Genomic DNA, 26951 nt, shown 5'->3' on the forward strand with positions numbered 1-26951 from the left:
TTCTACTTGTTGATCTGTGGTATTAATTTTGAAATTTATCTGCGTTTTGCTTGTGAAGGAATTCCACGAACGACCAAATGCGCGGTACAACCTTCAAGACTTTGTGTTCAACTTAAACCGAACTTGAAATAATAGGGTGCTTCTGAGCCTTGAAAACTGGGGGGAAAATCGAGAATTCTATAGAACTGGGAATCCAACTGGAATATTCAGTAATTTTGATTGAGTCGACCAGGTAAACCGAGTTTGGTGTTCTTATAACTCAAAAATCTTCGTCGCATCATCCAATCGAAACATTATGTTGGACCTTTCTCGTAACTGCACGCTTACGGGCTTTCGTATTTATGGTTGAGAGCATGTTAAAATTTGGTCAAAGACACTTCTTCCAGACGAGGAGGAATGATTGCTCCGAGTTCCCTCCCAAAGTCTGTGTGACGAAAAACAGTAGCAACGTATCAGTCTCACATTTCTCGTTAAATTCAAAAAAACTCCGACTGAGTGCTATAAATTGTTGCAAAAGGCCTATGGGAACAATTCTTCATCTCGTGCGCGTGTTTTTGAGTGGTGTAAACGCTTTAGTGAGGTCCGAGAGAGCAAATCAAAATTCAAGGCAATGTTGATCGTTTTTTTTGCCATTAACGGTATCGTGATGACTGAATGAGTTCCAGAAGGTCAGACTGTCAACTATTTGTCAGTTTTGGTAACACTTCGATAACGAGTTCGTAAAAAACGGCCCGATTTTGCACCAGGACAACGCACCTGCCCATAACGCGCTATGTGAAGCTGTATTTGGCCAGTAAGCGCACTCCAGTGCTCGAACACCCGCCGTACTTACCAGATTTGGTACCGTGCGACTTTTTTGTTTCCAAAGATAAAATCTGCTTTAAAAAGATCGCTATTTGATTCGATGGAAGCGGTGAAGCAAATAACGGCAGAGCTCCTAAAGGCCTACACGAAAGAAGACTTCCAGCACTGCCTCGATCAATGCAAAAAGCGTATGGAAAGGGGTGTGGCAATGAGAGGAGATAAAACTCTTTTTCATAACCAGTCTCGTGTGCGTGTTTTTGAGTGGTGTAAGCGCTTTAGTGATGACCGAGACATCACTGAAGATGACCACCGCCCAGGTCGCCCTGTGACTGTTTCAATTCCGGAAACAGTGACCAAAATTGTGCGTGCTGATCGTCGAATGAGCATCCGGATGATTGCCGAGGCTGTAAACGCCGATAAAGAAACGGTTAGAAAAATCTTACACGAGAAATTACAAATGACAAAATCCTGTCCGACGTTGGTGCCAAAAAATCCTGACAAAAAGCTCTTGCGTCAACGGGTCTTCGCAAATTTCCTTGTAAAAGGCACTCACCAAAGAAGACTTCCAACACTCTGGATCAATGGAAAAAACGTATGGAAAGGTGTGTGGCGAGGGGATAATAATAATACATCATCGTTAATTGGTAGATCTGCCATGAAGATGATGTGAAGCCGCGGTTCCAGGACACTGCCTTCATTTTGTAAAGTGATATTTGCTCTTCATGGTAGTTAACCAAGAAATAAGTAGTGATTAATAAGATTTTCTGATTTTAAATAAAAGGCGATTATGCCAAACAAACTCAATTGGACATAATAATTATCGGGAATATTATTGAATAAACAAAACCGTCCGAGTATGTAGATTATTTTTTTATGTACATATATGAAACTGTAATCAATATAATGAATTTCGCGTTTAACAGGAAATCATTATCATTAATAGTGCAAATCCGGAAGAGTTTTTTTTTATTATAATTTAATAATAGTATGTATTCTATAACTAGAAATTTATTTCGCATGGTAACAAATTTGTATAACAAAAATTCTATATCTGAGGAAACTTTTGAATCAATCTTTCAACCCAAACAACTAATTTTAGATATGTTATCTCAAGTTAAGCGCTTAATGAGTAGATGAAAAAAAAGAGCTTCTTGGAATTTTGCTACCCAACCTAAATACGATTTTATTTTAGACTTAAAATATAATTATAAATTAGAAACTCAATTATATGGTGATTTGAGTCGATTTCATTGTGTTACCAAAGGATAATGCCAACCATGTCCTGAAAATCATTTGCCATTCAAGTGGGAAAAATTTTTTTCCCGAAATAGTTAAAATATTCTATCTTTTAACATATCGATACGGTTTCCAATTTTTTGAAATAATATGGAACACTTTCTGGTATATATTAGCCTGACTTTTCCTTGGTTTCCTTGTTCAATTAAGAGAGTTGTCTGAAAAGTGTTTGATCTCAACCTGAAGATGTCAGCACTTTGCGCTAGCGTTAAAAGTTCCACAATTTCTTTAGAACGCTTAGTTTCTTCACGACAATCGTTTAAATGAGTCCCTGTGAATATTTTTCTGAAAATAGATAAAAATTTTTATCGAGCTGTCATTAAATATACTACCGATCAAAACATTTTGGTTAGGTAGTGTAGCAGTAGTGTACATCAAACGCCCACATTGTATGATATTACTTCTTACACTATTTTTAAACAAATCATAATAATTTTAACTAAATTACATATCATCTAATTATTATACAATATATCATCTTTTATTTATTTATTTAACTCAAATTAAATAATCTTATAGACTATTTTTACCAAAATTTAAGCGAGTATTTTAAATAAAAAAAAAATGTTTTATTAAATTTTTTTCCTTCTTCGTTCGACGATTAAATTGGATTTACAAGTTTAGATATCCATTACGACAACTCCTCCAACATTGTTTCAGAGAAAATTTAGCAAATGACACATACTTATTGTCACAAATGGACAACGACCAGTACGTGCCAATATGGACGGTGGCGAATTTTAATCAAGTCAAAAAATTAACGAAGGATATCAAATTGATTACTGAAGTATTGAGAGAATCGCCTAACGTTCAAGTAGATGAAGAAGGTGTCAAAGTTCGTCCAAACCACAAGAGGTGTATAGTGATTTTGCGTGAGATTCCAGACAATACTCCCATTGACGAAGTTAAAGTAAGTCAAATAATATTTTTTGATTCCCCCGATCAAAAGTATTGAATTAATCCTCCCCAATATACCTGACTTTGAGAAAATCCAACACCTTCTACCTGCTCTTTGTTTCATACGTACACGAATCCATGCGAGGAGTTTGGAATCGTGGTTAAATCTCGAAATCAGATCTCGAACGTCGAGATCTTAGCGAATCTACGCCATTTACTGAGACTTAGCTCGTGTGACATAGTTTAATCATTGTTGCTAGTTCAAATGCTATCTCTCTACTACCACGGATACTAAGACAAGCGCCCACACTTTTCTTTGGTTTATTGTTCAATTTCGAATCTCTAATGGGCCGGGGGTACTGGACTAACACTTGTCCCTATAGCTACATCCCAATAGCCATTTTGTAGTACATGAAAGAGAAATATTCCCGAATCGTAATTTCCAACAATTTCGTACAATTTCCAACTATCATTGGTACATCATCATCATCATTATGCCGTTCAATCTCTTGGATTATGGCTTGTGCTTAAAAATCCATTTATTGGGGTAGATTACTTCCCTTGTTCTTTTACAGTTTTTTGTTGGTCCTGGCTTTGTTTGTCAGTTTTTCCCGTTCTTTTCTGTTTCTGCATTTTGCTCTCCAGTATACTATTTCTAGGATTCTGATATCTTCTTCAATTTGTATTCTCTAGGTTTGACCTCTTGGCCATAGAGCTACATTTCTGTAGGTTTCCGTCTCAAAGTATGTCCTGCCCAATTTAATCTTTGCTCTTTTATCTACCTTATTATATTTTCTACTTCCAGTTCTTCTATTTCTTTTTCTTCAATCTTCTCTCTCAATGTCCAGTAATATTTGGTCTGAATATAGATCTCAGTATTTTTCTCTCAATTATCTTCAGATCTTCTTCTTCCTATTTATTTATGACTGCTCACTGCTTTTATTAATGTTTTATATATTTTCATTTTGTTCTTTTTACTAATATTTTTGCTTTTTTTTTTGAAGAAATATTTTGAAACCTTTTCGTTTTCCAGAATTTGTTTGCTGGTGAAAATTGTCCACGATTTATTTCCTGTGAATTTGCTCATAATAGTTCTTGGTATGTAACATTTGAATCTGATGAAGATGCACAGAGAGCTTATAGATATTTAAGGGAAGAAGTTAGAGAATTCCAAGGTAAACCAATAATGGCGAGGATAAAAGCAAAACCGATGAATCGATTACCTATACCACCGGTTACTGGCGTTAAAAATGGCTTTAGAGCAACACCGCCACCAACGGCTGTATATGACCCAGCAGCATATCCACCTGGACAACAAAGGTTTATTTACGCCAATGGTACGCCTGGTCAACCAGTAGCTGCATACAATCAAGTGATATACGTAAGTAACTGAAACAATCAGACATTTTTTGTTTTGTGTCTCATACAGCCTCAGGTCGAAATTTTTTGATAAATTTGTTTTGTTTTGTCAGCCTACCTATCAGCAGCAACAGTTTTACGCTTCAGTCGCCTGGCCTCCGTCTCCAAATTACTTTGATATCAACACAGTGTTTCAAGTCAACGGGCTGGCTCCTCAAAACTTCAAACACCAGAATTATCGCACTAATCAAAACAGACCACGTAAACAATCGAGAAATGCAATGCAAAGCGACCAATCTTCACAGGGTTCTTCTCAAGGTAACTTCTAATCCTTTAATTGTTACTTCACACTTTTCCTTAATTATAAAACAAACTTGAAGATAAAATATGTTGTGACTGATAACAAGATTAATATGTTTCATTAAAACGAGATATGAGATTTTGTTTTTAGATAAAATTATATCAGAAATATTTTAATGTATTTTTAATTTAAGGTGTCATATACTCTACGACCCAAAAGATCTATTTTAGATATTGTGCTACTTCTTCGTAATCCTCCATCCTAATACCCTAATAATTTTTATTTGTGGTACCTATTAAAAAAATCTCCTTTGGAACATTTTGAGAAACTTTACATAAATTACACTGAAAAAATGTTGGAAGAAGACTAGACAAATTAGGATTTCGAGAGAAATCAACTTAAATTGGTCCAGAAGAGCAAGCGTAGAAGATTCGTATTCAATCCTAAAAATATTGCCACGATTTTTGTAGGGTAATAATTTACGGCAAACTTTTAAATCAATTTAAAGTTTGTATAAATAGATGAAATATAATTTGATAACCAAAAGACAGAGTTGAATTGCTTTCGGGACATGTTGTAGAACTAATAAAGTAGAAATAGTTTTGGTACAACTTTGTAATGAAATCAAAATTCGCACATCTCCTTAATCTATTTCCTAATTTTCCTTCAATATCTTGTGAAATACATTCCAAAAAAAATTTTAGGTGGCAATGGCGGTAATAGTAGTAACGGACAAGGAAATTCAAGACCATCAACTTCTCAACAAGGTCGTTCAAATTCACCCTCGAGTACTAGCAGTAAGGGAAATTCTTCTAAAGGGTCAACTTTAGAAGGCGCAATTCCAAAATCTAGCCATATTCATAATGCATCTAATGAGAACAATGATTACTCAGCCAATAATACAACTCCCACTGGTTAGTAAGACTTTAATAACTCAATGATAATAAATCAGTCGGTACCTATATCAATAGTGCTGTAGTGAAATCCACATTGTAGATGCTTTCTATATTGGACTTGTATTAAGCCAGTATTGTTTATTTTGGATTTTTTTTCGCTGTAAATACGCCGCATTAGAACTTCGTCAGATCGCCATTTTGAAATATCTAAGCTCCAACCGAAACGATATACAATACTAGAAGCTACTTAAAAAAGTTTCAGTGTGTATCAAATTGTCATTTGAAAACTCTCTAAAAGTATCGTAATGATTAAATATTGATATTTTGATCCTAAATTAATTTGAATTTGGATGTTTTCAGTTTATTATAAGTGTATTTTTGTTTCATTTCCAAAGTTGTCAGCATTACTTCTTCGAGGTACCTAATCTGAAACGGGCAAGACATTCTCGGCGTAGATCTACTTCTCTCAGAATCTACAGTTGTCCTCTGTCTTAAGGTGGTATTTGACATTGCAATGACCTATCAGAAAACCAACCGCCAGCTTAATTTCGTTTCTTCAGACTTAGCTGATATGGTTATGAATATTTTGAAGTGCTTGTCTAGTAAGACCCCATCTGATTCTTTATCTATCCCTTCAATTTGTTTTCGATGTGATATCTTATGATCCCCAATATGGTATACCCTGGTGGTCTGGTAACCATATTAAGTTACTTGATTTCTGTTAGCTAGTGCTTTTAGAGTTTGTTTACACAGTCAAAGCCGCTTGGCTGTTGGAGACTATGTAAATATGCTTTTTAGACAGTTTTATACCCAAACACTCCTGAGTACATACATAGTGAGTGCTTTTCCTAGTGGCATGGTCAAATAATACTCAATCCTGTTCCGAGCTCTAGCTTTGAACCATTTTGAAACCAGAAAGATACGTTTCGAGTCTTTTATTGACCTATGGTTGGTTGTAATTGATTATTACTTCAAATGGGATTAATTTGTTTAGGCCAAAACTTTCTCGAATCGTTTATTTATCTGAAGAAATTTTATACAATAAGTATCTTTGCAATCTTAAGAAGTTATGATGAACATTGATCGAGAACTAAAGGCTTTGACAAAAAATTTTACTATAGTATTCTTGAGAAGTGCAATTTCAATAAACGTTACTAATAAATGACCAAGCGAATTTAGAAAGTTGATGAAACGTGATGAAGATATTACATAAGATGTAGTATGACTTGGTTACCACCTTTATGTAGATTTCACTTCATATAATACACTCCCTCACAAAATCAACTCATTATTTGTTATTTGGCTAAAAATTTTAATGAAACAATTTTTTCCACCGGTTCAATTTTATTTCTACCTAAAAGTTACTTTCTCTTGTAGATAAGGACTTATCATTACCCTTTACTGCTGTATAAAACGTGAATTTGCTAAAATAATTTTGTCTTAGTACATAACCTAGCTATTGATTGGAGTAGACTTCATATAAACAGTCGTTAGATTTTTAAAGCATTAAGAAGGTTCCGAAAGACGGGACGAAATCGTTGAAGAGCTGATCGGGGCCGTGGATGTGTAACTAATGCATATCAGACCAAACTTTTGCCACTTCAAACGCTAAAACAAAATTTTATTACATTTTATGCGACTTAATAAAAAATAAACGATACATTGACACGATTTAAGGAATTTGATTAGATGCTCAAGACATTCCTCAACCTCGGCAAATCGAAGAACTCGATTACAGTTTGCTAGATATCATTCGGATTAGAAAATCATTAGATTTGCATTAGGTGGTAGATTGGAATGTGGAATTTTCTTTACCAAAATGAAATCAGACCTAGGATTAGATTAAAATATAGGGACTTCTAATCTTAATTTTTTCAAACTTCTTTCTTGCATTTCTTTTGGATGAATCCCCGTATTCTCTACACTAGTGACTCAAAATATCAAAATAAATTAAGTTGCAATAATTTATAAAATTTTTAAATCGAAATTTTGCTGGGGAATGTATAAGCGCGATTTTTTAAATTTGATATAATGTTTTGTTAAGTTTTCAATAATTTGATGTTTTTTAGGCTTACCAGTTATGCACACAGATTCAGAAATTTATAGGTTTCTACAACCTCAAACCGTAAAAGAAGTCATTCCTCCTAGACATCGTAGGAAAAAACGTGACGAAGATACCACGACGAATGGGCAATCAGTTCAAATGCAAAGTAGAGAAACAGTCAATTCGAGAGGAGCCGAATTCGATTTGGTAGAAGAAGCATTTCCCCCCTTACCAGGTTAGTTAACCTTTTTTTACGTCTCTGTATATTCTCATCATTGAAATAAAATTTGACCATTTTATAGCATGTAATAGTATTAATTTTAGGCTTGGATGTTGGTTCGCAATCCAATTACAAGCACCAAACTGTGATGAATTCCACCGTAGAGGTGTCGTCTTCAATCCAACCGGCTCCTGAACCTCAACAAATACCACAACAAGGACATTGGGGAGAGAACAGACTTGCTGATGTTGTTAAAGGTGAATTATTTCGTCCCACTCGACCTCATATTCGAGTATTCATTATTTTGTTCCAGGTACGGCAAAAATCAAAGTTAACAGTGCTGGAGGTGGAGGCGGCGGCAGTAGCAAAGAATCTAGTAACGGTGGCGGCGATGATTCTCCAAGAGCTATTTCTCCGCAACAATTTCCGCCTTGCAATCAAACTTCCAGACAAAATTCGGGATCGACGGGACCCCCTGATTATAAAGACGTCTCTACCGAAAGTGCGGATATTCAACTCAGTACAGTTACGCTTACACCCCCGAGCTCACCTGAAAAGTAAGTATTTGTAACTTATGGATATGGAGTAATCACTAATATCTAGAGGAATGAAAAAAAAAAATATTAAAAATGTACGTGGACGTAACTTTATGGATTCGAAATCTATACTGTACTAACAACAAACAGTTGCACTAGAATTGATCGACTAAATCTTCCACCTCTCAATATATTCACTCAAAATGCTTATAGAATCATCAGGGATAAGCCAGAATCTCCCTCAGAAAGTAATCAAGTGTGGGACATGCCTCAGGATGAAATTTAAAAAGAATCTAGCTTCGAGACAAAATTTACCTTGAAACTAAGCTATAAAAGAAAATGGATTGAAATCCACATATTAGAAATGAATAGAGATGCTTTAAAATCGTACACCAGTGGCTCCAAAATGACAGACAGAACTGGAATAAGAGTGTATGGGCCCCATAACCAAACCAAACAAGTTTGGGTAATCATCATCAAGTATTTTTCAAGTAGAAATATATACAATCAAAACCTTGGAATGAAACTATTGTAAACAAGAGATTATCATCTTATTCGATATCCAAGCAGCTCTCAGCTCCAATATCGTGAGATCCAAGCTTGTTTGGCAATACAAACAGAATAAAGTTACTTTTCAATATGTTCCTTATCACTGGGATGGAGAAAAATGAAATAGCAGACAGATTTGCTAAAGTAGGGGCGGATAAACTCTTTATAGAACCTTTTATGGAATCAACTACAAGACAATAGAGAAAATACTAGTCAATAAGGTCTTGTCTTACCAATAGACACTACAGTTCGGTGTAAGCTTTGGCATCCTCGAGCATTCGCCTCCATACTGCTCTGCTTTTCGCCAACGCTCCTAATCTTCTCACAATCATTGTTTGTAAGTCTTTGTGAATTTGATCTGATAAGGCTCTATCTCTATTTCTACTACTGTATATTTTGGAATTCATGATTCTCTTAAGCATCCACTTATCCTCCATTCTTTTAATGTGGCGAAACCATCTCAACCACTGGGCTTTAATGAATTCGACAATGGAAAGGGGGTAGATAGGAAACAAATTGATTAAAAATCGATAATCTACAGGGACTAAGATAGGCAAAGGGAACCTATAATCAAAGATCCATTGAATGTATTAACCTAAGAACAATCTACGAATATTAACAGGAGTCTTGTCTGGGCATTATTGCATTAAAAGACACCTGAAGAGATAGACTTGGCAGATAATACAACATGAATTACACCAGGGAGCGTATTAAAAATGAAGGCATTTGGTGAAATAAGAGGAATTAATAGATTAGCTATGAACACAGAGCATTCCCAATGCCACGGCAAGAAAAGAGGATAAAATAGATCCTTAGGGTGGCAGTGTATATAACACCATAACCTCCTATTTTATAGACGTTTCACACAGATGGCCCAATGCTTGATTCTAATTAAAGTTCAGAGCAGTATATAGATCTGCCGGCATAAGTAGATATCAAGCTGGCTAATTGCATTTATTTGATCTTAGACAAATTTTTTGTAAGTTATTCAACTCTTTATGTTATCATCTAGGTTAGTTCCTGCTTTGCCAATCAAATGTACCATGGCTGACAAATCTACTAAAACTGATGACGCTCTTCTAAATGGTGATTTGGACATCCCCTGTCCTACAACTACAAACGCTGCCACCATGACCACAGTTGTGCCAACAGAAGCCCCATCTCGGTCAGGGATTGTTGTAACTACCACCAGTAGTTCTAAAAATCACCTACCTGTGCATAGACAGGATTCCAAGGCTGAAACTTTGAGGCATGCAGTGATATCACCTCCACCTCTAGCAGTAGTAAGTGAATTGTTTGAGATATTACAGATTTCTATCATTGTCACATGCAATTATATTGTAAATTATAAAATAAAGAAGCTCTTTGTTGTATGGAGAATGAGGAGTGTACACCTGCGACTTTTAAAATACTGTGTCATGATTGCTTAGTAATGAGGAGGAGCAATTCATTGGATTTAGTTTATATAAGAAACCTATATACCAAAACAGGGTCTTTTGTCAATTTTGCAATGGACGATTCGGGTGATCATTTTCGAGTTATTCTATTTGATGTTTGACACTGTAGTTTGGTTTACTAATATTTAGGATTCCTTGTATTGAACTTTCTCAGCAGAATTATCAATTGTTATATTGCTAGCAATTTTTTTTCTGGTACTTTCAAAAGTACTTCAGGATTATTTTATTTAAAACTCTGCCAAAAATTGTAGGTTTTAGTTTGATAGTCTTTGCAACTGGGAAAATATTGAATTCAATAAACCATTTGTTAGAAAATAGTTTTATAATAAATGCATACATTTTTTAGGAATTTCATGTTTTTTTCTTCAAACATTCACTTTTAGGACTTACCTGGTAATCCACCTCGGAAGAGTTATGCTCAAGTTGCGCAACATCACAAGGAAGCAAATGTCCAAAAAGAACAACAGACCAGGGACAAACAAATCGTTACTCCACCAACATCCGTAGCTGCAACAAAGGCAACTCAGCCAATAACGAATTATGCAAGTAGTAGTAGTAGTACCAACACTCGTAGCCAAAACGAACGTGATAATAAAGATAGTAGAGGTAACAGATTTTTTACTAATTTTTGTTAACTAGAGTGTACAATTTTCTATTGTTTTCCTTCAACATATTTGATATCTTTGTGTATATATATATATATATATATATATATATATATATATATATATATATATATATATATATATATATATTTACAAAGATATAAATTCTCTCTAATTCTCTAATAGACATAGTTGAAAGGTAAGGCCACAATTATATATAAAAATGAGAGATTGTTGTCGTGGATCTGACATGAAAGGTTTAAAAGTGTAAAAATGTAAATCCGATAAAATCAAAGATACCTTTCGCAAAAAGTTGAAAATAATTTGTGGTACAGTTAGGTGTCAATTCCAGTAGAAACTTGTCTTTAATGAGGATTTGAATCTTCTAGATTATTATTTTTGTTTGTCATATATATTGTACAATTATCCTCAAACTTTTTTATAAATTTGCTAATCAATAAATCCTTATCTTTAATTTGTGAGGTTTGAAGGAATTGATTTTAAACGTTCTTGTTTTTATCTTTAATAACTTTTTTTATTTTTTCCTGTTGACGCTTTGATTTCTTCTGTTTCCATCTATAATTATAGCGTGTTGTATAAAATAGCTACTCTAATCTTTCATTCTACATTCCCTATCCGATCAATTGAATTTTTCTCTTTTATTGGTTTCAAGCATTTTGCACAATTTGCTCAGACCATTCTGAATTGATGAAAAACATAGTAATTTAAAAAAAAATCATCCTTTTAATAATTTCACCCAATACCTTGGAATTCTAGAAAATTACTATATGAAAATTTACAAACTGAATTTTTACTGTCCAGATTTCAAGTTTATACTATAAAAAGTTGCAATCTTTAATTACATCGTTCTGCACCGTCTATTTTTTTTGTTTTGTTTTAGAAACCGCGGAAAAGTGGTATTCTCAACAACTCGATATAGAAAAATCACTTGTGAGCAAAAAAATCGACTCAGGCGACAACTTTGCAATCGCAAGTGACATGTAAACAAAACTAAACACGAAATTGAATTTTTTTTATCAAAATATTAAGCTAATGCTATAAGTTTCAAAATTATAGGAAATATGGTAATGTTTGTTGCTCTTAAAGTCCAACGATATGTTGAACAACATAATCGGTAACCACCCTTTTAACGCTTGTTTACAACAGTGCTAATTTGGGATAATTATTGCAGATTTTCTTAGATTTTCCTGTAACCTGGTGAATTGGTTCACCAGTCGAATGGCCGCCTATTAAATAATGAAAGAAAAATTACAAAACATATCTCCAAACCTGGAATGAATCGTTTATTGTAGGCTGGAGCTTTTTTTTTCTTTCTTCAAATCCAAATCACGACCTCAGCCCTGCAGAGAAGCAATTCCTATATCAAGGCCAATTCCCATGAATTCTCATCACTATAAAAAAATTCCTCATCCCACCTAAAATATATCCAATGAATCTCTATTACCCACTACTATCAGTTATCCATCAAACGTCGATGGATACACATCTATATTAAAAACAATTCTACTTGAAAATAAACACAACAAGTGGTAAATCTGCTCAAGAGGTCACCCTGTTGCGACAAGGCCAGAGTTGACGCTGAGAAATCGGGCCTTCACTGGTGTTCAACACCAAGAGCTTGGAAAAACGTGAGAAGTGTCTGGGCAGTCAGAAGAAGACGTTAATTGGATACAATGGGACTACGTTCTCATCTCAGACGAAAGCAGAGTGTGTCTGCTTGGTAGTGATAGAAGAGGACGTAGCTTTTGGAAGCAATAACCGACTTTTTATTCAAACTGGAAAGGGCACTAACGGCAAGCCGATACGACGTTCTCTACACCAGTTTCACCGGCGACAATTTCATCCTAATGCCCGTCCATATACTCCAGGCTTCGTACGCCAGAACTTAGATAGAGTAAAGGAACTTATACGAGCCATGAAAAAGTGGTTGGAAGATATTATTAAGAATATAAGCTTGCATTTTCTTTACTGTTAATTATAATCCTTTTCATTGTTTAAAATTCCATTTCGTTTGATTTTTTTTCTATTAAAAAAAAATCAATATAATTACATAGACCACTCATTATAAAGCTAATGGCTTTGAGATGCTAAATCAGAAATAGAATGAAAGCTACAGATTTTATGCTAGAGACTTTTGAGTCTATTTTTTTGCTAACGAGTGTATTATAAAATAGAACAATTGCTAAAATAATGTCTCCCCTAATGTGTAAATATATATATAAATAATATTGATTTTAAAAATATAATTTTATTTTTAACATGTACAGGTATCAATTTTTAGTTTTCCAGCTTTTTCTGTTTAAAAGCCTGATCAATAACAATCAACACACGTATTTTCTATTCTGAATTTTTTTATAGATAAATTTTTATCCAAAATATTTGTGTTTGTGTTTAGATAATGGTCCACAACGAACAGAAACGAGCGGTAGCGGAAATCAACAGCGACATAATGGTATGAATCGCGGAGGTGCCAGATCCGGCCATGAAAGGTCTCAGAAAAGAAGAACTGAAATGAGAACATCCCAACTACGCGACTTTGTAACTCCCCGATCTCCCAAGTAGCACGGATTCAGGACGTTAGTGTTAAATGGGGACGGTGGTGCTCTTGTAATGTCACAGATATTTATACATATATATATATATATACATATAGTGTGCGCCGATTGACTGCCCCATACAAAAACAAAACTTATGGCATTTAGGGTTTCCATATACATTATGATTTCACTTTACTGTGTGCGAATCATATGTTCCTAGCCGACTGTTGAATATTGATATATTTAAAAAAAAAGGAATATGAAGAAATAAATATTAGTGCTGTACGACGCAGGTTGCGCGACTGTGATTGGCCCAATTTTTGTTGACGCGGCTTACCCGAACTCTTTTATCTCTCTCTATTTCTCTTGACGTCTATCCATGTATACAGGCTAATGTTAAAAGATTATTTTTGACAAATAATTTACCATTCTATATATAAGAGGGAGTGTAGGTATTAGTGTATAATATTGTTGTTGGTTTTTTTAAATTGAATTGTTGCGCCCTCCCTACCTTTGCTCGATCGCTAAACGAGTACATATTTTAAATTAAAACCGCTTTGGATCGAGAGACGATGATACTTGTGATTAGGAAATTAAGGAATGCCATGATTGCATTAGTATGGATGGTCGGATGTGATATTTTCTTGTAAATCTAATAAAAATCATTCAAAACTTGATACAAAAAAAATTAAATAATTGATGAATTGCAAATATATAATATTATATTTATCCAATTCTGTGAATTTGTATTATAAATTGAAGTACCCTCGTAAAATATGAACTTGGCGGCACTTAAAGGTTGCTCCCTTACCAAACAAACCAATTAGAGAAATTAATTTTCTGCTTTGTCTTGGTGGACTTATCAATTTGTATAATACCTCGCTTTTAAAATATGCTTGACATATCTTACAAAAAAAAACATTTTCTATTTCAAAAAACATTCTGTTACTCAAAAAAGTTATATTTGACAATTACTATTTTTTTTGTCATTGATTGTAGGTAGATGACCTCACCTCAATCACCTATTGGCATTGACTGTTTTCAAAATTTACTCATAATGTACAAGGTAGTCCAGAAATATCTATATTATTTTCTAGAGCTGATAGTGTCTTAATATAAAGATACTGAGTAAGAGTGTATTAAGAAAATGAAATTCATATTTGTTTAATTATTATATATAATTAATTTCTTGTTACCACATCCTGTACAGATATAGGGTAGTTTTGGAGGTTAGACGAGACTTATTATGTCACTATTCTTAATATTTTGAAAAAATGGTTTATGTGCCAAAAATATGCTCTTCTAATGACTTAATTAATTTGTTACATTTCTACAATACCAAAAATACTCTGTTTCCATATAAGTTGAGGTAGGCGGTTACATCAAATTAATTACCTCAATGTCATATAATTAGAGTCAAAATGTATAATTTGTAATTGAAATTGTTTGGTTGATATTAAAAAAATAATGTAATGTGTTAATTTCTTTAAAGGATTGTACCTCCCCTTAAAAGTACGTATTTAATTGAAAAAAATCCATTACAATAAGTACCTTTTTTTAACTCACTCATCAGATTTAGAAATTAACGTATTTGTATATAATTCTGGCCACCCTTATAAATTATGTTAATTCGGAAATCTTTTTCCAAAAAAAATTATGCATTGCTAAAAAAATGTATATATTTTAAGCGAGATGGTATTAATTTGGTTCTTTTAGAAATTTGAATTTGGTATCAAGTTTTGTTGAGCTTAGTTTTTATTTATAGGTTTACACTTATCCAATTTGGAAATAAAATTGAAATTTGACTCGACATCCAAAATTTAAAAAAAAAACAAATTATTCAACAGAAACTATTCAAAAATTTTCTTGTAGTGGTAGTTTTTTATTTTTGGTATTTATTTTTTAATATGCACTTGACTATAGAAACAAATCAATAACATTTTATTCACAATGATTTCGAGATAACACGTGTCAACACAAAATTTGACTTTGACTAGAATGCATAAAATTTGGATAGTTTAGGTCGTAATTACAAGAAAAAAAAATTACATAACATATAATAGTTTGCTTTTGTATTTAGAAGTCGAACTAAGCGATATTTTTCAAAATATTTAATTGAAGAGAGAACCATACAAATAAATATGTTTATAACTTTTTATCAAGCTTTACTATCAAAATAGCTCATAAAAAAGTGAAAAATGCATCAAAAGTTTTTATATTCATAAGTACTTTGTTTAAATAAACCCCTGATATAATCTCCCATCATGCTTTCATTGTATTGCCTTGATAACACTGTTCGAAGCTCATAATGTCCTGATGAAAACGTTCTCCTTGTTCTTCTGAATACGTTCCCATATTGTTTTTAAATTTATCTAAATGGTAAATGAACTTTCAATGACATTTTTAGCATAACTTCATCTAACTAATTTTCAACTCTGTTGTTTTTTAAAATTCCTGAAACTACTGATTTAAAACTGTACCAACTCTCTTTTTGAGTACTATTCAGTAACTTTAGAAATTCTTCATCGACGAAAATTTGTCTAATTTGCGGACCAACAAAAACCCCAAAAAATTTTTCAAGTATCGAAAAGCTTCGGAGGTTTAAGTGAGTTTTCTAACAAATTGTTTCATCAACACTTTTTCCGCTTCAACAATCATATTTTACGTTTTGTTTTCCGAAACAAAATTCTGTTCTTACAGGCCTTGACCGTTGAATATAGTGCTTATCATTCGCTCCGCTACCCCATAAGCACAGGAAGTACGGAGAATTTGCATAACCCATCAACTATTTTTAAATATTAAGCACTTTCATAATTTTCTTTTAAATGTACGGAATGAGCAATTGGAAGAAGTGGGAATTCATTTCCTCTAAACGTTTTTGTAAAGCTGTCAATAAATAAACGCCATTCGCTAGGAATACAGGGTATGCCATTTTCTTCAAACATACCTTTTATGTCCATCTTCTTTTGGAAAAAACTTTGAAAACGTTTCATACCTAGTTCGCTGATCTGTGAGATTAACATCAGCAAGTAAATTCCACTGATTTAAACTCAGCTTTATTTTTCGGTAAATTCATATCTCTCATCAAATCTTTTGTAGTTAAAAGATGGTGGTTCTGGTATAGGTAAAAATTCCTTATCATATTCACTTCTATTAGACTTATAAATGAGCTAATTTTTAAGATAATTTTCTTGGTAGCTTAAGTACCATGTCAGGACATGAACAATTGGATCAGAAGAAGATTCGAGGTCTGAGATATTCGATAGGTTTTGAATTTTTTTACTCTGAGTGCTCGTCAGATTCTTGTTATAGCAAATTCTCAAATTGCTCATCTTCCAAACATAACTGTCACAAAAGCAAACCCTATGAAAAAAAAGTATATGTGTATAATTGACCGAAAAATCATAATATAAACTTTAGGACAAAGAACGAAAATTTTTTTGTCGAGTATTGTAATTGAAACAATTTGGACTGAGTATCATTTATGTTGTTTCTTGTTGACTAGGAGATAAATCTGATTTTTATTATCAATTTTCCAGTGAATGACATATTATCATTAAAAACAAACAATTTTGTTTCTAATTCCCGTGATACGCCACTACGTAAATAAAAAAACAACTTACATCAGGTTGCTCTATATTTTAAATTTTTTACTATAGGATAATAAACGATTATTTCAAATGTTATAATTTTGATGTACAATCAACTTTTCGTGGTTTCTATAAAACTCTTTGTATAATATGCTCCAGACTGCGGAAAGTTGATGTTTATATATATGTAGCATTGTCCAAGATGACATTAATCTTATCAATACGGTAGCTACTACTACTCCGATTAATAATAGTTGTATGCAAAAAGATTTTTAACTTCAGGAATATTTTCTTTATAAAAAAACCCAAGCAAAAAATTTTAATCAAATGATTGTCTGGTATCTATTTAGTAAAATGTACTTTATATTGTAAAGGCGTGCTTCCTATATTATATAGCAAAAAACTTGTAAAGGAAATTATTCTGTGGTTAAAATTTTTTTAATTTATTGATGCAGTTATCTTTTCTTAGACTAATTTAATACCAGCTATCTGAAATTGCGTCTAATTTTAGTTATTACAATTTTTTTTTAGTTTCAGTTTTTATGTAAACCTGTTTCAGATAATTTTAGGATTAAAATGTTTTCGTTCATATACACTTCGCCCACTTCTTCAAATTCCTCTTTTTACAGTAAAATAATGACGAGTTTGTACCTTCTATGATTTTCAATCAAGCTCACCAATATCAAGTTAATATCAGCCTTTATTGCTTTTAAAATCAGCTCACCAAATAGAAAATTATGAATCGAGGGAGGTTTGTGAAGGTATTTCAAATTTGAAAAGAAAAAAGAACCAGTACAAAGCAAATCTATAACCTTCAAACGTTCTTTGCATTATTATCTAATAAACTAACTCGATATAATACGTTACACTGACAAGTTGCCAGTTTATTGATTGTAATGGCCCGAAAGTAACGTCAACGAATCGGTGGGAAACGAAATTTTATCAGTCGACAAAGATACAGGTTTGATAGTCGAGCGGATTGTTTCCCCTTAGTATAAATATCATACATAATGTAAACTTGTTTGTCCCAAAATTATCGAGCTAGATTGTTATTTATGTATTGAACGAAGAGATAACAAGTTTTTCATCTCCTCATTGCTGTTTTATTACTGATCGCTATGTAAAATCTTCGAATACTAAAAATCGGTAGTAGCGTGCTCGGCGGATGACCTGACCGAGTCCTTCTCTCTATCATTAATAGACATTTCTTCGTACACCTCGCAGATGATTAATTTCACTTGCCTTTAAACTTTTCTTGCATGAAGAAAACGTATCACGGATCGAATTTTATCATGAGCGATGAAATTTCTAGTCTATTGCATAAAAGTTTACAATATGCCGGGAGCTCAAAATTATTTTAATTTATTATCAACATTTTGAGGTCATTGAATAAAGATAAACTCATAGAGATAAAAAAAATCTGTTATAATTTATAAATATAAATAGAAAACCTCATAACTTCAGCTCTCTGTTAATTGACTCGAACTGTTTTTCTTCAATTACTTTTCCAAAATTTGAAATGTGGCTATTATTTCAATCTTTTATTAAAAAAATAGGTCAAGTCTTCATTCAACCATTTCTTCTTCTCTATTGACCTTTTGAATAACATACAGCCAAGATCTATTTTTGTTTGTTACCGGCATGTTTGAAGAGTGTGGTATGTCTGAAGACTTGCTTAAAGTAATCATAGGTGACTACAAAAAGTAACAGATATAGACTCTTTAGGTTCTGTGGTGTATCCAGGACTTTACATCGAAGCTTGCATCAGGAGAGTATGATAAAGGAAGTTTTTTTCTGGAAGTAAAAAAACAGCTGTATCTCCTATGAAAGTAAAATTATTTTCTACCATTCTACAACTATTATAAGCTTAGCAGTGGATTATAAAATTGAATGCTAACGCCAACTGTCTATTTAAGCCATTTCGTATTTTGTACTCGGAATAAAAGCTCCACTGACTTCGACCCTAGAACCATAAGCAACGAATAAATATTAATGGGGGCTTGATTATACTTGAGCAGTTCTGCAAATAAGTTTCAAGTCTCCTAATTATCCACAGTCAATTGTTCCATAATTCTTCTCTAATTATTGCCCAGGTGTCAGCGTAATGTAATTTATAGTCCCTTATTAATTTTTTTTGTCATTGATTGGATTTCGTTTCCTGAGATACCTGAATGACTTGGTAACGGGATTTGCGACTCTTAGAATAATGGAAACTATTGTTCTATTTACTTCAAGCGTAAAGCTGTTTTATTTCAAAAAAAATTTTTTTCAAAACATTGAAAATTATTTGACGTATTCTTCAATATTGTATTTTATATATTGATCGATGATATTTATGTGGGATTAAATTGGTGTTTGTCTTTATTCGAATTTCTTTGATATATATTATTTTTTATAAATTGTAGTTTAATAAATTGTACATGATATTGAAATTTTATGTCAACTAATGCTAATCATTAGATTATTTGTTTTATCAGTATATATTTCCTTTCCATTTAAACATTTGACGAGATTTTTGCATCGGCGAGTTTTTTTGAATTTAGCTAAAATTTGTTCATAATCATAGCTGGTTTATTAGATTTTATTTGTATTTGTAGGGTTAGTATATATTTTGTATTATTTTAAATGTTATGCTAGTATATAATATGATATATATGAGAGGATAATAATTTTTTTTAATTCGAGATAAATTTTTCACCTCGGCACCTGACTCATTTAGTTAGCAAATTGAACATAATAAAAAACAACTCTTATATTATAAGATGCAAATATAATGCCACGATTTATTAATGAACAGTTATCACAGGTTTTTTTATATAAGTTGTATGCTATTTATAGGCTGTGTATGTACATAACGAATTTACAGTGGCGGAGCAGAGGTTGGGTCGGCGGCGCCTTTTTCAGTTATCAGTATATAATTTACTTTTAAGACTGTTAGCTGATTTTTTTGTAGAATTGTTATTTTGATTGAATCCTTCGTTTTTTTTTTCTCCAGTTTGCACACTCCACTATGTGTAATCTATCTAATTGAGTTATATGCATCTCAGTTTTGTTAATTGTAAATTAAAAGTAGTATTTCCAGGACAGAAGAGCTTTTAAATAGAAGAAGAAAAAAAACTGTTTAATAATATATGAAAAATTGATATTATTCGGTCGCGATGTAATGCCACAAAAAAAAATTATTCGAGATTCAATTTTAGAAAAACCCCCAAAACGTTCCACATTTTATTGACTATTTTATTTTCTAAGCTGGAATTTCTGAAACCGTTGGTGATATTCATATTGAACACACTGTTTACACCAATACTCACAATTACGCTGACTGATATAATCGTTTCGATAACCAAGAAAGGTAAACTGTAAACAGTCTCTGAAGACGTTAACTTGGTTGTCGAAACGCTCGTCAGATAGTGTAGTGTTGGTGTAAACAGTATGATCAGTATTTTACCATTTATTCATTCAAATATTTTAATGAATAATTTGATGTCCTCTCTTAAACAGTAGTATAAAAGATGGATAGTATGGAATTTAAAAACATGATAATCTTCAAAATTGAATTGAAGATTTTCAACTGTATATATTCTGATTCTTTTTTCAAATAATTTCCGTCATATTTTCAGAAAGTGTCATGAAAAGAATAGTGTTTGATTGTGTAGGTTTTTGAAATACGATTTTTTTTAGAGAATTTTTGATTTGTTCAAACTTCACTGTATAAATGTTGGTAGTAGTTCAAATATCCGTTTTTGTTGAGTATTTTACCTCCTTGACAATCAATTCGTTTCTTTTGCAGTTTTTCAAAACCTGATACAATATTTAATAAAATACCAATTATTTTCCGGCAGAAGTATAATATTAATACTAATAGGTAAATATTTTCAAAATTTTTTCTGATAGTATACACAAAGTTTCTCTTTCCTAGTTAATCAAGCGACAATCATGAAAATTTTACAATTGTTCAATGATAAGACGTTTGTAATTTATTCTAATCTCATTATAAATTGGTAAAAATCATTTATCGTTTCAATTTCCAGTGAACCAATTAGGGATCGAATGGGCAATCAAATCTTTTTTCTGATCAAAATGAATATGTGTAGTTTGGATTGTGTTATATAGAAAGAGACGATGCTCTTTATTTTTGGATCTCGCAGTAAGATACTTTTATTTAACACAGTTTCATGGATATATTTATCAATTCTTTGGAAATAACGAATCAGATAAATCTTTTTAATGATCTCGACTTTCTGGACCAAAAATACAACTTTCCTGCTAAAATATACTAAAAATGATCACGAAACTTTTTACATTTTTCATAAACGATTTTCTTTAAGGATGTTCTTCTGTGCTGGGAATTAGGTCCTAGAAATTTTTTATACAATAGACACAAATCTATTTTTACAGTTGTACATTTTAACTTTAAACATATTTTGTACCAATGAGTGTTCCAGTCAGATGCAATAATAGAACTCGACAAAAATAATCAAACCCGATAGCTCACTTTTGATTTATTGTAAATTGTTCCAGTTGACAGACACTCCAAATAAATAAACGTTTTAACCTTGTGCATTATACAAGCTCGAGTGTTGTGATAAAACGTAATTATATCATTTTCGCGCGCACTTTATTACATTATATAATCTATTGTAAATGTTAATTCTTTTGTATTTTGTATTAATTTCAATATTACGTACTTTTAAATATTAGAGGTGATGATAACCTTCGATCACGTCTGCCAGACTTAGAGAATCTTTTGTTACAAAGTGCTCGGAAAAATTGTGTAATTATATTTTAAGGTTGAAACGTTAAGAGATTGAAGTTTATAAAATTATTGTTGATTTGGGATGAAGCATATTGATTTTTTTTCTGAATTAGCTGTAACTAAATTTGCTGTGGTTATAAGGATAGAAAAAACAATATAAACATAATAATAACCTTAAAAAATTAATACTACTCTTAATCCATTATATATGACTGATAATTTCTCAAATTAGCTCATAGTTTTAATTCCTCAAAACATTTTGGCTCTCTAAATATATTCAAAGTAGTTAAAGAATTTATTTTATGTTTACTTTTGCTGTAAACACATTTTCTTTCAAGTTAAGCTCTTTTCAAACATTCTCTGTCATCTTTTGAGATGTATGTCATCTGTATATAGTTTTTTCTATATTACTAATAAAACGTCATTTACAATGTTCGGAATCCAAACAAATTTATTTTTTATTGAAATCCTATAAGCGAATAAATATTTTTTTGTAATATGCTTTCAGACAGACTCAGATTATTAAATATAAATAATTTGAATTTGGATGTTCTAAGCTTTATTATTATTTAGATAAAAGCCAAAATTTTGTATACTTTTCATTACAAATGATTTGTTTGGAAACCAAGTACTGATTTACACCAAGGCGAGGCGCAAATTGGGATGTGGATAGCTCGCGTGAGGTAGCGTGACGCGACTAGCCAGCGACAACCGAATTGAATTTAAGTCCAGAATCGGATGATGCACCGCAAATCCGATTTTTCAGTTTTGTCTACACATAATCACCATTTTAAAGTATCGAAAAGATCTCTCGTGATATTTTACCTCTAATAACTTTTTTCTGTCATGTTTTCGTAAAAAAAATTGCAGAGCGGGACACGTCTGTGAGCTCACGCGTGTCATGTCACGCTGCGTTGTCAGTTTTCTTCACTGTATTCAATCTTGTAGATTAAAAAACTGCACAGTGTGGTGCATACCTCACACGAGCTATACGTGTCAAAATTTGCGCCTTGCCTAACATTCTATGTCACACTAATGCAGATCACAGTGATTTTTAATTATTTGAGAGTTGTCCTCTTGCTATTTATCAGAAATGTTGACGTTCTTTTCTCATTCGTGTCTGTAACCCCTTGGCATGGTTTATTACCAGGGGAAGATTGTGATCTATATAAACAATACTTACTTGAATAGAAAAAATGCGAAATGTAACCATTTGAAGTGATTAAAAAGTTCATTAACGTTTATCTAATTTTGTTATCACTCTATCGGTAATTTGTTTTAGTGAATAGCTAATTCAGAATAATACTTTTTTATGGATGCCGTTTTTTAGAATACAAAAACTGGTTTGATTTTAAATTGATTTGTTATTAGTTTTTTTCTTTTGAAAGTATCTAATGATATCCATACTATATTTATAATTTTTAAATACTGACTATTTTTTTAAATATATTTGACAAAACACACCTTAAAATGTTTCTCCCACATCTGTGTTTGAATTTAAAAGCGAAATGTAAAATTTTAAGGGAATAAAATGGGATTTATAAAATAATTCAAATTGTTTCTTTTTTTAATCGTTCTTCTAATGATTAGTTTTTTTTTTCAGTATTTAGAATATATTTCTCTTAATTGTAAGTTTATGAAATGTAACACTTGTTCATTTAACTTTTAGATAATAATGTACGTATATTTTTTACAAATCATTACACAAAATTTGTAAAAAAAGAGCATCAAAATTATCCACAAACACTTTATACGTGCAATTATTTTGCTTCTTAGTTGTTCTGCAAGATATATTTTCGTGTAACCCATACTATTTACTTTATTTTGAAATTTCAAATAGTGAATTTGATATAAAATAAATCATAAATTGATCCTATCCCAAAAATATTTTTAATACAAAGGATAATATTTAAAAAAGCATGTCGTTAGTATATTTTTGTGAAAATTAGTTTTCGTTATTTTTCTTCACCAAGCTCACAACGAATATTATTTACTAATACTCAATATATTAAGGATCTGAATGAAGGTTTAAACAATTCATTACAATTTTTTTGATTAAGCGACGCCTTTATTCAATTTGTTTGAGATATTCATTTCATCTTTCCACGGAAACTTTTTTCTCTATTAAAAAACTTCCTTGCTGAATTAAATCTCACCTATATAGGTTCCTTTGATGAAGTTTGTTATTTTAGTTAAAGTAAAATTCCACTATTGGGGCGGTTTTTTTTCAGGCGTCCAGGAACGGCATTAAGTTTAAATACAGCCCTGTAAACAATAGTTAATAATATTTTTAATAGAGATTTGAGAAGATTTCATTAGTTACACCTGTTTTTTAATTGATAAGTATACTTTGCCTACCTTCTAAGTATTGCCGTCTTTGTATCCAAATCTTTATTTATCATTATCTTAAAAACTATCAACTTTATCGAGATTGTTAAAGGAAGCAATGTTATTAATAATTAAATTGTCTACAATTTGTTTCTAATAAGTTTTTTCCTGGAATTTTACAAAGTACAATAATAACAGATTTGAATATTTTTTGGAATCACAATTGTATATAAGTAATAAAAAGATATTGATACAAAGTTGTGAGGTCTCCTCTCTTCTTTTTTTTGTACTAATATATTTTTGATGGATGAAAATACCGAAATTTTGATTTTTCGTACTTTTAAAAATTCATATCTCTAAAAATATTAACTTCATCGCGAAACGTCATTAGATCTTTTGTATTTTTTTTGTATTTTAATAAAAAATGTGAAAAAAATTTGTCCGATTGAAAAATAACAATTATTTAAACAATATGGCACGGGGTTGCAACAGGCATGTATATATCATTAGTAGGGCAACTGCAAGAGGATTGCATGAAAAAATTGAGGAGGAACAGTTGTGGTACCCATAATTCCTCCTAGACTAATTATGGTATTAACGATAAGGAGTTTGCTAACATTTTTATCCACATCTTTTCATAGATAGAATCAGAATTGATTTAAGCAAAATTAAAGAATAATTTTTCTGTAGTTTCTGCAACTTATTCAAATTAAATTTAAAATTGCCCTTATATAACTTGAAAAAATATATTACATCCCCTAGGAACCCATATGCTTCATCTAATTTCACAATATACTGTATAATTATACTTTAGCATATAAATTTTTTTCAAAAAAATAAATATTAAATTAAATATCTATATTTGCGATTTATTACTATCCAATCCGCATCGTTTCTTATTTATTGAAATGAACAAACTTACTTCATCTAAGGAACAAATTAATTTTTATTAAGAGCTACAGATTTCTTTTAGCAACTTCAAGAGCATCTAAGTGAAATTTCGCCAAATTTGTAAACTTTATCGAAAGTATATTCAAATTGTGGATCACTTAAAATTGTCCTGGTTTTTAGTGGAGTGTGTTCATTAATTATTAAATGGCTATCGTTTATTTTTGTGTGCAAGTTTCTATTATTGATAATATTTGTTTCACTTGCAGGGGTGTTTTTGTTATTTTTATTACAATAACCGATTGAACAATTTTTAAATACTTCAGAAGTTATTTAATCATTAACATATAAAGGGTTGCGGATTAACAAATTCTTAGTAAATGTACTGATATTTTGTTTAGTAATACATACAATTTATAAGTTCATTTACCAAACATGAGCAATCAAAAAATAAATTTTTAACAGACTGAAAATTTTATTATATGCCCTATTCTAGTTTTATCAGCCGTTATTCGTATTTTGAGAATATTTAGGTTGGGGTGTCAAATTATTCCATTGATATTAGCTTCATAGAATGTGGGGATTTTACTATAAAAAATCATATTTTTGATATAGAATTTTATTTTTAATTTTAATTACCTTGATTTTAGACAGTGTTAAATATATCAATTTTTTATGATAAAAATTTGCACCCAAAAGTTCACTGTAAAATGAAAATTAAGTTAAATTTTTTTCTAGTCTAATGTTTGTATGTATATTTGATTTTTTGATGTGTATGTTAAGTTTGAGATGATAACGTAGGATGTATGGAAAAAATAATTATAATTTGAAATGTTTTGTTACAACAACAAGGGGAATACTACTCGCCGGATTTATTAACTTTTTTCCATTCATCCTAAATAAAGCAGGTGATAGGGTCTTTACTTTAGTTATAATTTTCATCACCTTCATATTGATGTTAAGTTGATGATAAGTTGGAACACGTTGTCTAAAGTCCAAATTCATTTTTCACCCCTGCTTTATTTATATGGTTTTTGAGCTGTACTGATTAAGCTTCTGATGTTGCCCATTAAAATTGTTATAAAAATATATTTCTTTTATTATAAATGCTTTTAAATGGTTCACCCTTTATCTGTTGTGACTGATAAGTCAGGCAATGTCATATCAGGAGAATTCGATGGATGATGAAGATTTGGTAGCACGTTGAAATGAACAAAATTTATAATATAAAGCCCTATAAGCAACCTGAACTAAAGTTCTAACTTCCCCTAAGCAAGTCAGATAGTTTTTCTGCGAAGTTACGGACGATTCTGTTGTGTGAGTTTTTTCAATGATAAATTCTCACTATTCTCTTAGAGAATTATGACCAAGTATTGGTAGGAGAATTGCATTTAAAATATAATGTTTTTCTTATTTATTTACACGTGGCATGAATTTATAAACACTGTCTACTACGTTCGTAATCTATTTAAACACTTTACACTACACTTAACTAACTTACAATCATTAACTTATCAATAACACTTGGTTACTTTCTATCTCGTTCTTTTCACTATTACTATGATAAACTAACTTACTGCGCTCAAAAACTTATTTATATATCCCAAAAGAAATTCTCAGAAGTTCTAGAAAATAAAGGAACAAAACAAATAAATAAATAGACCTTTTTTTTCAAAAGAAAAAATGTAAACAAACATCAAACGATTTTCGCTGTTTATTAAAACGTAAATCAAACGTGCTGCTCGCTTTCGCCGACTTTTAGAATTCCACTACGACCGTACTCATATCGGAAATTTGTTCGTAACAATTTATGGTCATTATGAATAAATGTGATTAATAGTAAGTAAAATTATACCGAGGTCTCGAA

At 31.5% G+C, this 26951-nt stretch overlaps 1 protein-coding gene across 6 annotated transcripts in view; it reads left to right on the plus strand.

Annotated features, from left to right (window-relative positions):
• The window catches only part of LOC130900363 (la-related protein 4), a 47504-nt gene extending 21333 nt beyond the window's left edge, over positions 1–26171 (plus strand). For 4 of the 6 annotated variants that reach the window (XM_057810903.1, XM_057810907.1, XM_057810905.1 and 1 more), the window contains 10 exons: positions 2761–3010; positions 4031–4378; positions 4470–4674; positions 5362–5571; positions 7623–7832; positions 7922–8074; positions 8131–8374; positions 9915–10185; positions 10743–10965; positions 13381–26171. In XM_057810903.1, coding sequence (XP_057666886.1) covers positions 2761–3010; positions 4031–4378; positions 4470–4674; positions 5362–5571; positions 7623–7832; positions 7922–8074; positions 8131–8374; positions 9915–10185; positions 10743–10965; positions 13381–13547 — 2281 coding nt within the window. In that variant the 3' untranslated portion in view covers positions 13548–26171. The remainder of the gene's footprint in view (positions 1–2760; positions 3011–4030; positions 4379–4469; positions 4675–5361; positions 5572–7622; positions 7833–7921; positions 8075–8130; positions 8375–9914; positions 10186–10742; positions 10966–13380) is intronic. The other 2 variants (XM_057810904.1, XM_057810908.1) reach the window with 1 other exon arrangement.
• The last annotated feature ends 780 nt before the right edge of the window (positions 26172–26951 follow it).

Source organism: Diorhabda carinulata, chromosome X (genome assembly GCF_026250575.1).
Source record: "Diorhabda carinulata isolate Delta chromosome X, icDioCari1.1, whole genome shotgun sequence".
Classification (NCBI taxonomy): Eukaryota; Metazoa; Arthropoda; class Insecta; order Coleoptera; family Chrysomelidae; genus Diorhabda; species Diorhabda carinulata.